At 47.1% G+C, this 11,779-nt stretch overlaps 1 protein-coding gene across 2 annotated transcripts in view; it reads right to left on the bottom strand.

The window, feature by feature from the left end:
• Positions 1-282: 282 nt before the first annotated feature.
• TMEM273 (transmembrane protein 273) overlaps positions 283-11,779 on the bottom strand; it is a 30,599-nt gene continuing 19,102 nt past the window's right edge. The window contains exons 5-6 of one of the 2 annotated variants that reach the window (XM_036356030.1): positions 11,747-11,770; positions 283-1,430 (exon numbers count right to left, since the gene is read on the bottom strand). In XM_036356030.1, coding sequence (XP_036211923.1) covers positions 1,406-1,430; positions 11,747-11,770 — 49 coding nt within the window. In that variant the 3' untranslated portion in view covers positions 283-1,405. Of the gene's footprint in view, positions 1,431-11,746; positions 11,771-11,779 lie in introns of those variants that run through there. The other variant, XR_004975218.1, reaches the window with a different exon arrangement.

The following is an 11,779-nucleotide window of genomic DNA, read 5'->3' on the forward strand; positions in this document are numbered from 1 at the left end:
CCTACAACCCGAGGAGAGAGCACTGGCCTCCACACACTTCTCCGTGCTCTTCCACAGGAGGCCTGGTGGGGGATAAACACAACCAGAGCCCAGAAGAGGAGCTGGGAAAAGATGGCGGAGGTGGGGATGGGGAGCGGACCCCACAGTTCTGTCAAGTCCACAGAAAATGAAAGGATTACTGAGCACTCAGAGGCATGCCCTTCAGTTCACAGGTGTCTCTGCCTTTCACAAAGCCGATATCTTAATTAAAATGCTGCCGAAAGAGACAAATCAGTGAGCAGAGAGCTTGCACGATGGTTTATTCTCTTACACACAGAACACTGAATATGATGATCGCATTGCTGCTTTCGGTTATCAGTTAGCAAGGGCTGCTAATGAGCTACATTATTATCAAGTCAGATGAAAGACGCCCTGGGAATCCAGGCAAATTGTCGAAACGCAGCACTTCATCCTGTGACATAGCTCACCTGTCATCACACACGAGGAGAGTAATCCAGTCCAAAGAGCACCGTCCATAGAACCACCGATCTCTGCCGCGTGCAAAGGCCAGAGGGCTCCAGCCGCAGCCCCACAAACACAGGTCAGCATGACAGGGCAGAGCCGTGCGGACGGGCTGGGCCGCAGAGCCTTCCATTGATGGGAACAGTAAAAAGATGTTTCCGAGCCTTGTTACAGTGTGACAAGGCATGCACACTGAAACAATAACCAGGGAGTAATCCTGTGAGTGTAACAACCATCGCTTACACTGGAATAGCTTTCTCCCAGGCACAGCATCTGCTTCCCATGCAATTCTGTACTGGCCACCATGAGCGCTGCAGGGCTGCGGGTCAGCCTGTGGCCAGCAGACATGCCTCTCGCTCCAGCCTGCCATCTCTTCTTTGGAAGATCAGTGTTTCGTCTGTAGAAAGAGAGACTGCTCACGGTCTCCGTGCATCAGGGCGCCTACATGTTCCTGGGGCTTCTTCCGGCAGCTACGAAGGTGAGGCCAACAGTTCTGGAAAACGCCGCTTACCTGTCGCCAAGATGCTGGTGCTTAAGAGGCTGTGTCTTGAGTTTGGCTCTCATTCCCTGAGCATGCTCTGTGGGGAGGTTCCATCGACTGGAGTCCATGTCACCATGGAAGCCTGAACAGCTCAGCGTGGGTACCACGCAGGCAGGGAGGACAGACTGGCTTCCATCCTTCCTCACTCCTGGATGCGGTGCTCATGCCTCCCGCTGTGGGCAAGCTTCTTGCAAGAGAGGTGATGCTTTCCTCCAGGGCACAGGCACGATGGGTTCTGTTCATGCTATTATTTGCCCGGATTTTGACGTCCATCACCAGCTTTGGACATTCAAATTCAAGACATTCCCCACACTGCAGTAGGCAACATCAGACTGCCAGGCCCCGCCGGAAGTGGCTGCTCATTTAGAGTTCAATCACTTGTGCCTCTCTGGAAAGAAAGAGAACCATCCGGAAGACTTACTGACGCAATGACTATGCTGTAACTAGTTGTGACATATGCTATGTGACACACCATTAAACAGGTGTGAAAGGCCATCAGCAAATCTCAGCAAGGGGCATTTCCTCACGCAACACAGCGAGGGGCCTGGGGGCCAGTGGCTTCTATGGAAGAGGAGAGTTTTAGGTGGAGCTCAACCTGCGGCTGCTTTCTGCCTACCAAACCAAGACCACCACACCCATCCACCTCGATGACAAAAAGGGAAGAAGTCATTCCCCAAGGGTGCTAGGCACATCGAAGGGAAAGTGCCACTTTGAGACCTTGAAGAGTTTGCAAGATCTGGGCAAATAGAAGAGGAACAGGAGGACAGACCTACAGGAATGTAACTGGAAAGTGATACCTTCAAGTCTGAACTATACACTGTTATCGAGGTGAGGCGATGCTGTACTTAGTGCATCGGCTTTGACGGAGGGAACGCAGCACAGATATATATTAAAACCCAGGAACAGAGAAGAACAGGTGAGCTCACCAACCCACATCGCAATACAGTAGAAAGTAGGGCCGAGACCCTGCGGTGGCCCCTCCCAGCTAAGAGCCTCCCAAAAGCTCCATTTTGTGACTGAACTCACCTCAACACTTAGTTTCACATAAATATTACCTATAGTTGTTGCAGAAAGACATAGTTATGCCTACATTGCATACTTGCCATTCCATTGTGTGTATTTAGTCTTAATATCTTGATGTTTAATTAAATCGCCCCTTGGGGGAAGAAGCAGCAATAGCAGAAGGATGGGGCAGAGGAAACCACCAACGGACCAGCCAAGCCAACGGCCATAAAAGGGGCAGCAGGCACTTACCCACCCTTGTGTGGGGGAGCAAGGCAGAGGCTGGGGTTGCAGAGTTGAATGGCAGCAGAGCCGATGGAAAACAAGCAGTTGGAAAGGAGCAAGGATGGTAAGAAAGACCAGTGGGGAAAGGGCTTCTAAGAGTGGGCCTAACTGCGGTCAGGTGATGTGCTTCTTCTTGAAAGTATGATGGGCCAGGAGGACATAGCGTTCAAGTTGGCCTTGAGGCCCAGGCTCAACAGAAAGCTCATTCTTTCTGTTGTCTTGAACGAGTCCTGAGTTGAAAGGGCCCCTTCAGAGGAAGCCTGCAATGGCTGTCCCTAGCCAGCACTTGCGCTTGAATTCCTGATGCCCAAAGAAGATGGGCAGGTCATGAGACCATCTCTTCCCATCCCCGATGGCCCAGAGCTGGGGACAGACACCTGCAAGCCACCTCCCGGAGGAAGTTGCTCTCTGCCAGGGCAGCCATTCCTCTTCGGGTGGCTATGTCACCAGCCTGGCAGAGCCAGCCACAGCCTGCAGGAGAAGATAAGCTGGGAAGGAGCTGGGAGAGCATCGCTGGCTAGATTAGCAGGTGAATTAGGCTGGAGACCTAGACTGGACATTAAGAGAAGGAGAAAGTCTTTTGGAGACTGTAGGATTACAGTGACGGCATAAACCCGAGTCTTCTTCCACATCCTACAACAAGTATACAGATCAACAGGGTGAGGAGGAAAAGAAACAAAAGCTCTAATAACCAAGGGTCTATCCAGCCTGGTTTGCTAGGAGAGTCCCCGGGTGAGCTAATGCCCGTTCATGCTGAAAAGACTTGTGACCAAATCCAACACACGTTTCTGATTTTAAAAACTCAATAAAATAAGAATTGATGGGCACTTCCTTAATGTGATAACATGCACATACTTCAGCCCTCAGGCCAGCGCTTACTTAATGGAAAGCACTGGTGTATTTCCCACCAAGATCAGGCACAAAACAAGTCTGCAAACTGTTTCCACTGTTATTTAGCATTGATGTTCTTAGCAGATACGATCAGAGAGGAAAAAACAATTACAGGCATAAGAATTGAAAAGACCTGGAATTTGACATGCCATCATAAAATTTAGAACATGACAAAGGTGACACATAAAATACCAAGAAGGAAACCAATGCAAACAATAGCAATATCCAATAAGGCAGCTGCTACAATGTTAACCTGCAAAACCAATCCAAAGCAATCAATCACCAAGGAGGAGATGAACTAGGAAACTCCATTTACTAAAGCAACAAAAACATCAAATATTTAGGAATAAACAGAAACTAAAGTGTGGAACACCCATGAGAGTAAAATCTGAAAAATCTTCTGGGACGCACAAAAACAGACTTGTAATTGCACACCAATATCCCTGGTGAACATAAATGCTAAATTCCTCAACAAAATATAAGCAAATTGGATCCAGCAACATATTAAAAAGATCATACACCATGACCAAGTAGGATTTATTCCAGAGATGCAAGAATGATACAATATTCTCAAATCAATAAATGTGATACATCACATAAACAAATTGAAAGACAAAAATCACATGATCATATCAATAGATGCAGAAAAAACATTCAACAAAATCCAACACCCATTTTTGGTAAAAACTCTCAGCAAAGTGGGAATAGAGGGATCATACCTCAACATAATAAAGGCCGTATATCAAAAATCTACAGCCAACATCATACTCAATGGGCAAAATCTAAAACCATTTTCCCTAAGAACAGGAGCAAGATAAGGATGCCCACTCTCACCACTCTTACTCAGCATAGCACTGGATACCCTAGCCATAGCAATCAGACAAAAAGAAAACATAAAAGGCATCCAAACTGGAAAGGAGGAAGTGTAACTGTCATTATTCACAGATGATATGATATTGTACATAGAAAACCCTAAAGACCTCACCTAAACACTACTAGATTTAAAAAATGAATTTGGCAATGTAGCAGGATACAAAGTTAACACCCAGAAAGCTATGGCTTTTTTTATACACCAATCATGACCTCTCAGAAAGAGAAACTTTAAAAAGTCCCATTTACCATTGCAACAAAAAAATAAGATACTTAGGAATGAACTTAATCAAGGAGATAAAAGACCTCAGAAAATGATAGGACATTGAAAAAAGTGATGGGAAGATATAAAAAAGTGGAAGAGTATACTATGTTTATGGATTGGTAGAATTAACATCATTAAAATGCCCATGCTACTCAAAGCAATCTATAGATTCAATGCAATCCCTATTAAAATACCAATAGCATCCTATCTAATTAAAGAGAAACATGGTAATTAGCGTACGACCGCTACCCTTCCCATTGGCTAATCAGGACAATATGCAAATTAACTGCCAGCCAAGATGGCGGCCGGCAGCCAGGCAGCTTAAAGTGAACATGAGGCTTGCTTGCTTCAGTGACGGAGGACTCCAATGTTCCCTGCCTGCCGCTGCAGGCCTCTGAGCTGCAACTCTAAGCAACTATGTTACAAATATAGGAGCTAAACAGAACCCCAGAAACCTGCTTTAGTCCGTCGGGCTTCAGCCAGCAGGATCGCAACATTTTTTCAAATACAAAAGGTAAACAAAGGCCAGAAACCTGCTTTCAGCAGGGGAGGCCTAAGAGCTGGAGCCAAGCCTCAAAACTAAAGCTGGCCCAGAATAAAAAAAAAGAAAAAAAGAAAAAGAGGAGCAGTTTGGAGCTTCAGTCACCCCCAGCCTGAAAACAGCCCTCAGCCCCTCACCCAGGCTGGCCAGACACCCCAGTGGGCACCCCCACCCTGAAGGGTGTGTGACCAGCTGCAAACAGCCATCATCCCCTCACCAAGGCTGGCCAGGCACCCCAGTGGGGACTCCCACCCTGAAGGGTGTGTGACCAGCTACAAACAGCCATCATCCCCTCACCCAGGCTGGCCAGGCACCCCAGTGGGGACCCCCACCCTGATCCAGGACACCCTTCAGGGCAAACCAGCCGGCACGCACCCGTGCACCAGGCCTCTATCCTATATAGTAAAAGGGTAATATGCCTCCCAGCACCGGGATCAGCAGAGCCGTGAGGCCTCCCAGCACTGGGATCAGCGGAGCTGAGAGGCCTCCCAGCACCGGGATCAGTGTGACAGGGGGCAGCGCCCAAACCCCCTGATCACCCTGCGGCTCTGTGTGTGACAGGGGGCGGGGCCACAACCTCCCTATCCACCCTGCTCTATTCATGACAGGGGAAGGCGCCCCAACCCCTGATCAGCCCTGCTCTGTGCCTGATAGGGGGGAACTCCCCAACCCCCTGATCGCCCTGCGGCTCTGTGTGTGACAGGCTGCGGTGCCCCACGACCGTCCCCCCCAACGGGCCCTGCTCTGTGTGTGACGGGGTAGAGCCATAACCTCCCCATCGGCCCTGCCCTGAGTGTGAGAGTGGTCGCGCCCCAACCCCCTGAACGGCCCTGCTCTGTGGGTGATAGAGGGTGGCGCCCCAACCCCCCCTCCATGGACCCTGCTCTGTGTGTGATGGGGTAGAGCCATAACCTCCCCATGGGCCCTGCCAGGAGTGTGACAGTGGCGGCACCCCAATCCCCTGATCGGCCCTGCTCTGTGGGTAATAGAGGGCAGCGCCCCAGCCCCCTGATCAGCCTTGCTCTGTGTGTGACTGGGGGGAGCTCCCCAACCCCCTGATTGGCCCTGCTCTGTGCATGACAGGGGGTGGCACCGCAACCTCCTCATTGACCCTGCCTTGAGTGTGACAGGGGGCGGTGCCCCAACCCCCCAGTAGGCCCTACCCTGAGCGTGACTGAGGGTGGCATCGCAACCTCCTGATCCGCCCTGCTCTGTGCATGACAGGGTGCAGTGCCCCAATTCCCAATCGGCCCTGCTCTGAGCCCGACCAGGGGCTGCACCTAGGGATTGGGCCTGCCCTCTGCCACCCGGGAGCAGGCCTAAGCCAGCAGGGCGTTATCTCCCTAGCGGTCCCAGACTGTGAGAGGGCACAGGCCGGGCTGAGGGACCGCCCCTCCCCCCCAAGTACACAAATTTTTGTACACCGGGCCTCTAGTATTTTATAGATCTAGAACAAATACTCCAAACATTTATATAGAACCCAAAAAGATTCCAAATATCTGTAGCAACCTTAAGAAAAAGAACAAAGTTGTGGGGAATTTCAATACCAGATATCAAGTTATACTACAAAGCCACTGTAATCAAAATAGCCTGGTATTGGCACAAGAACAGACATACAGACCAATGGAATAGATCTGAGAAGCCAGGCCCACTCCATTACTCTCAGTTAATGTTTCACAAAGGAGGCAAGAGCATACCATGGAGTCAAGACAGTCTCTTCAATAAATGGTGTTGGGGAAATTGGACAGATACATGGAAAAAAAATGAAACTAGACCACAAACTTACCCTATACATAAGAAAAATCCAAAATGAATAAAAGACTTAAATGTAAGCTGTGAAACCATAAAAATCCTAGAAGAAAATATAGGCAGCAAAATCTCAGACATCTCACAGAGCAGAATTTTCACCGATACATCATCTAAGGCAGTGGTTCTCAACCTTCTGGCCCTTTAAATACAGTTCCTCATGTTGTGACCCAACCATAAAATTATTCTCATTGCTACTTCATAACTGTAATGTTGCTACTGTTATGAATCTTAATGTGACTATCTGATCTGCAGGATGGTCTTAGGTGACCCCTGTGAAAGGGTCGTTCGACCGCCAAAGGGGTCGTGACCCACAGGTGGAGAGCCGCTGGCCTAGGGCAAGAGAAACAAAGGAAAATATAAACAGAAGGGATGACATCAAACTAAAAAGCTTCTGCCCAGCAAAGCAAACCAGCATCAAAATGAACCAGGACCCCACTGTGTGGGAGAACATGTCTGCCAATGATACATCTGATAGGGAGTTAATTTCCAAAATACATGAAGTCCTCATACAGCTCAACAAAAGAAAGACAAGCAATCCAATTAAAAAAATGGGCAGAGGACCTGAATAGACATTTCTCCAAAGTGGGCATACAGATGGCCAAGAAACATATGAAAAAATGCTCAAAGTCACTAATCAGAGAGATGCAAATTAAAACCACAATGAGGTACCATCTCACAACTGCCTAATGGCTACCACCAATAAGCCAACATATGACAAGTGCTGGCAAGGTTGTGGAGAAAAGGGAACCCTTGTGCACTGTTGGTAGAAATGCAGACTGGTGCAACCACTATGGAATACAGTGTGGAGTTTCCTCAAAAATGAAATATAGAACTTCCATTTGACTCAGTGATCCCACTTCTAGGAATATATCCTAAGAAACCCGAAACACCAATCAGAAAGAATGTATGCACCCTATGTTCATAGCAGCATTATTTTTAATAACTAAGATCTGGAAACAGCCCAAAGGCCCATCAGCAGATGAGTGGATAAAAAAAGTTGTGGAACATTTATACCATGGAATACTGTGTAGCTGTAAAAAAAGAAGGATCTCTTAACTTTTGGAGGCACCTGGAGAGAATTATGCTGAGTGAAATAAGCTAGTCAGAGAAAGACAAATATCACATTATCTCACTTATTTGTGGAATCTAATGAACAAAATAGATACAGAGACATGGAAACATGCAGCAGACTGATGAATCTCAGAGGGAAGGCAGGGGAAGAGATTAACCAAAGAACTTACATGCATATATGCATAGACCATGGACAGACAGTGGTGTGGTGAAGGCCTGGAGAGGGCTTGGAAGTGGGGAAGAGGGGGTCAATGGGGGAAAATAGGGGGCATCTGTAATACCTTCAACAATAAAGATAAATTTAAAAAAACAACACTGGGGAAATAGGGTGGTTTTAAAAAATGATATTGAGATAACTGAGTTGCCAGATGGGAAAAAGAGGAAACTAAATCTTTATCTCATACTAAACACTGCAACAAATGCCAGTGGACAAATAAAAATATAAACCCACACAGGGACTGGAAAAATTGTATATCTGTGTATATACTAGAGGCCCGGTGCATGAAAATTTGTGCACTGAGTGGGCGGTCCCTCAGCCCGGCCTGCCCCCTCTCACAGTCCAGGACCCCTCAGGGGATGTCCTACTGATGGCTTAGGCCTGCTCCCCAGGGGGAGTCTGGCCTCCCTCTGCAGGAAGCGACCAGGCTGATCAGGTGAAGGTGCCGCCCCATCACCTCGCTGCTGCTGCCATTGCCGGCCGCAACAGCTACAAGGCCTGAGCCCCGGGCCTCGCAGGTGCTGTGGCTTTGTCCCGGTGGATGTCCGGAAGATGTCCACTCTAATTAGCATATTACCCTTTTATTAGTATAGATAAAACATTTATTTAATTTTATAAAATATTGTATATATGTAAAATTTTTAATCCATTATAATTTGTGAAATGAACACAGAAAGGGTAAGATAGAAACGATTGGCACCAGTTGCTCAAGGTGTGGTGGAGTGAACAGGGATGGGAGCAAGACCTCGGGGTTTGCATGCTCTTCATTCTCAAAAACACAATTAAACTAAAGGATTAAGAAAGAAAACAGGAACAGGGCAGACAGACTCAATCAAATATTTCTCACTGCGTCAAATTGGTAATGCAACCTCAAAGAGAAATAAACTCAATTTGAACACAATACTCTGTACACACAGAGGCTAAATTCCAAAAAAAGAAAAAAGAAAAAGAGGAATGGTAAAAGAATGTTCAAGTTGCTAAGTAAGTGTGTAGCTGTGCACTGTTGTAACTCTGTCAGTGTGTATATTATATGATACAGCAAGCGAGTAAAAGCTTTCATATGGTTGAGAAGCAGGGCCTTCACTTTGGAGAAGCCAGGGGGAAATATAAAAAAAGAAAAGCTTAAGAAGAACCTTAAGGTATTGAGTTTGTGATTTTAATATACATTTCCTGACTGTCCATTGAGAGGGTGTAGATGCAATAATGCTTCAGTAGTTATGAGCACACATTGTGCCCAGACCTTGGTTTGTGAAAACTATTCCACATCAAGAAAAGGAAGGGGAGAGAGGGAGAAAGGAAGAAAGGAAAGGAGGGAGGGAGGGAGAGAGCCAGGCAGGGAGGGAGGGAGGGAGGGAGGGAAGGAGGGAGTCTGGGGGAAATGTGATTCCAGTCTGAGCAGGGACAGTACAAGGTGAACTGGCATTACTGTGTTGTGTCAAAGTCTAGGAAATGCTCAATGACTAATGGGGTCCTGTAAAAGCCATGAAGAAGTGACTTGTACTGGATAAACTTGGGATAATTAGAGCATAAAAAAGATTCACGATGGCAATGAATTAAAATGCACTGAAGTTCATAGGAATAATGTTCAACTAAATGAAAGAAAATGGGCTGGGGAGAAAAATTCCTTCTTTGTAGAATACCAGCTGTTACATATAGAAGAAATGTTAGAATTAGAAACTAGGTATTTTGTAATTCCCAGTGAATAATTGATTCAAATGTAACTCATGAAGATACATTAAGTCACTGGGTGAAGAACTGTTGAGCACCCTTGGATTGCTTACTGGTTACCAGGGGGAAATCTGACCTCAACTACGTGGAATCCAGCAGTTGCTTCCTGGACCAGTGAGCAAACACAGCACCCCCCCTCCCCCCGGGGGCCTGGTGTGGGTGCCTCCTAAGGTGGCACCACAGAAGATGCAAGGGTCACCTCTGTGGCAGTCTCGACAAAATTCTCCATCTGGATTTACTCAGGAGGACAGAACCTAACAAACCAGAAAACGGGACATCGGACAGGGACAGGCTTGGGTACTGCCAAACTGGCAATGCCTCAGGGCAGCGATTTTCGCCCCGTGCAGCGCGGGAATGTTTAAAACCTGGAGTGCCCGGCTATTTACTCAGGGGCACCGGCCTCTTCCCTTCGACTGTCACATAAAAAATGACAACAGCCAACACAACAATAGCTGTCTGGTGTGAATGAATTAAAATGATAGCTATTTTTTTGTCAGATATGCAAAAATATATCTTTTGGTGTGCCGCAGAATTTTAGTAATTAGTTATGTGCCATGAGATGAAAAAGGCTGAAAATTGCTGGCATATGGGAGGGAAGCAGAGGGATTGTCCAATAATGAGAGAGAAAATAAAGAGACAAATCAAATACAATGATCCTGGCTTAGGGAAACAGAGCTATAAAAGATGCTTTTTAAACAACCAGAGAACTTTGAAGATGGGCTGCATAGATGATATTGAGTTATCATTCATTTTTCTAAACACGGCCATTGTATGGCGAGCATGTGGGAGGTAACAGGATAAGGTATTCAGGATGAAATGTCCTGGTGTCTATACCAGTTGTTAGTGGAGCAGGGGAAATAGATATATACAGAGAAAACGCAAGTGGCAAGTGCTATCTGTGACTCTAGGGCAGCGGTTCTCAACCTGTGGGTCGCGACCCCTTTGGGGGTCGAACAACCCTTTCACAGGGGTCACCTAAGACCATTGGAAAACACATATATAATTACATATTGTTTTTATGAATAATCACTATGCTTTAATTATGTTCAATTTGTAACGATGAAATTGGGGGTCACCACAACATGAGGGACTGTATTAAAGGGTCGCGGCATTAGGAAGGTTGAGAACTACTGCTCTAGATGAAGGGTGTGTATGTCTGTCTTTATTACACGGTCCTTTCTGCTTTGCAGTATATTTACAATGTTTCCCAAGAAGGGAGAGTGAGGGCATGTGGGCAGCGCCGGAGGGCAGGCCAGCAGGCCCCGGGAGTGTGAACCAGAACCAAGGATTCGGATAACCCAGAGGAGGTGCCTCCTTCCTGGGGAGCAGGTGCCCCCTCTGCTGGCCCCGCCCTGCATGTGCAGGCCTTGTCCACTGAGACCCCAAAGCAGAGGTGAGCATCCGATGCCTCGCCAAACTGATAGCTTGATGACACAGAGAAAAGTTTGGAATTTTTTTTCATCAAATGGAATAAATGGGCTATCTGTTTGACAGGCCTCTGTCAAGAGAAGGTCTCAGTAAATAAAATTAAAAAATTAACGGCCTGAGCAGTGTGGCTCGGTGGTTGAATGTTGACCTATGAACCAGGAGGTTAAGGTTCAGTTTCTAGTCAGGGCACATGCCTGGGTTGCAGGCTCGATCCCCACAGAGGGGCGTGCAGGAATCAGCCAATCAGTGATTCTCTCTCATCATTGATGTTTCTATCTCTCTCTCCCTCTCCCTTCCTCTCTGAAATCAATAAAAATATATTTTAAAAAATGAACTATCTTGCTGTTAAATCCCAGTTTTCTCAGCTCTAATCGGGCAAATGCCCCATAGTTTCATTTTACATCTTGCCAAAGTTCCACCTGCTAGGATTTTCTGCAAGTGTCCCTAAAAGCGGCCGGCTCCTGGTCTCGCAGCCTCCCTGGCCCAGGACGCGCGCCATTGGCTAGTGGCCACTCCGCTCTCGTGGCGTGAGGCGAGCCACCGCAGGCCGGCCTGTCCTTCTCCTTCAGTCAGTGCTGACTCCTGCAACCAACTCACCTTTCGGAGAAGTTGAGGTTCGACCTGCAAAGC

Source organism: Myotis myotis, unplaced genomic scaffold (genome assembly GCF_014108235.1).
Source record: "Myotis myotis isolate mMyoMyo1 unplaced genomic scaffold, mMyoMyo1.p scaffold_m19_p_24, whole genome shotgun sequence".
NCBI lineage: Eukaryota > Metazoa > Chordata > Mammalia > Chiroptera > Vespertilionidae > Myotis > Myotis myotis.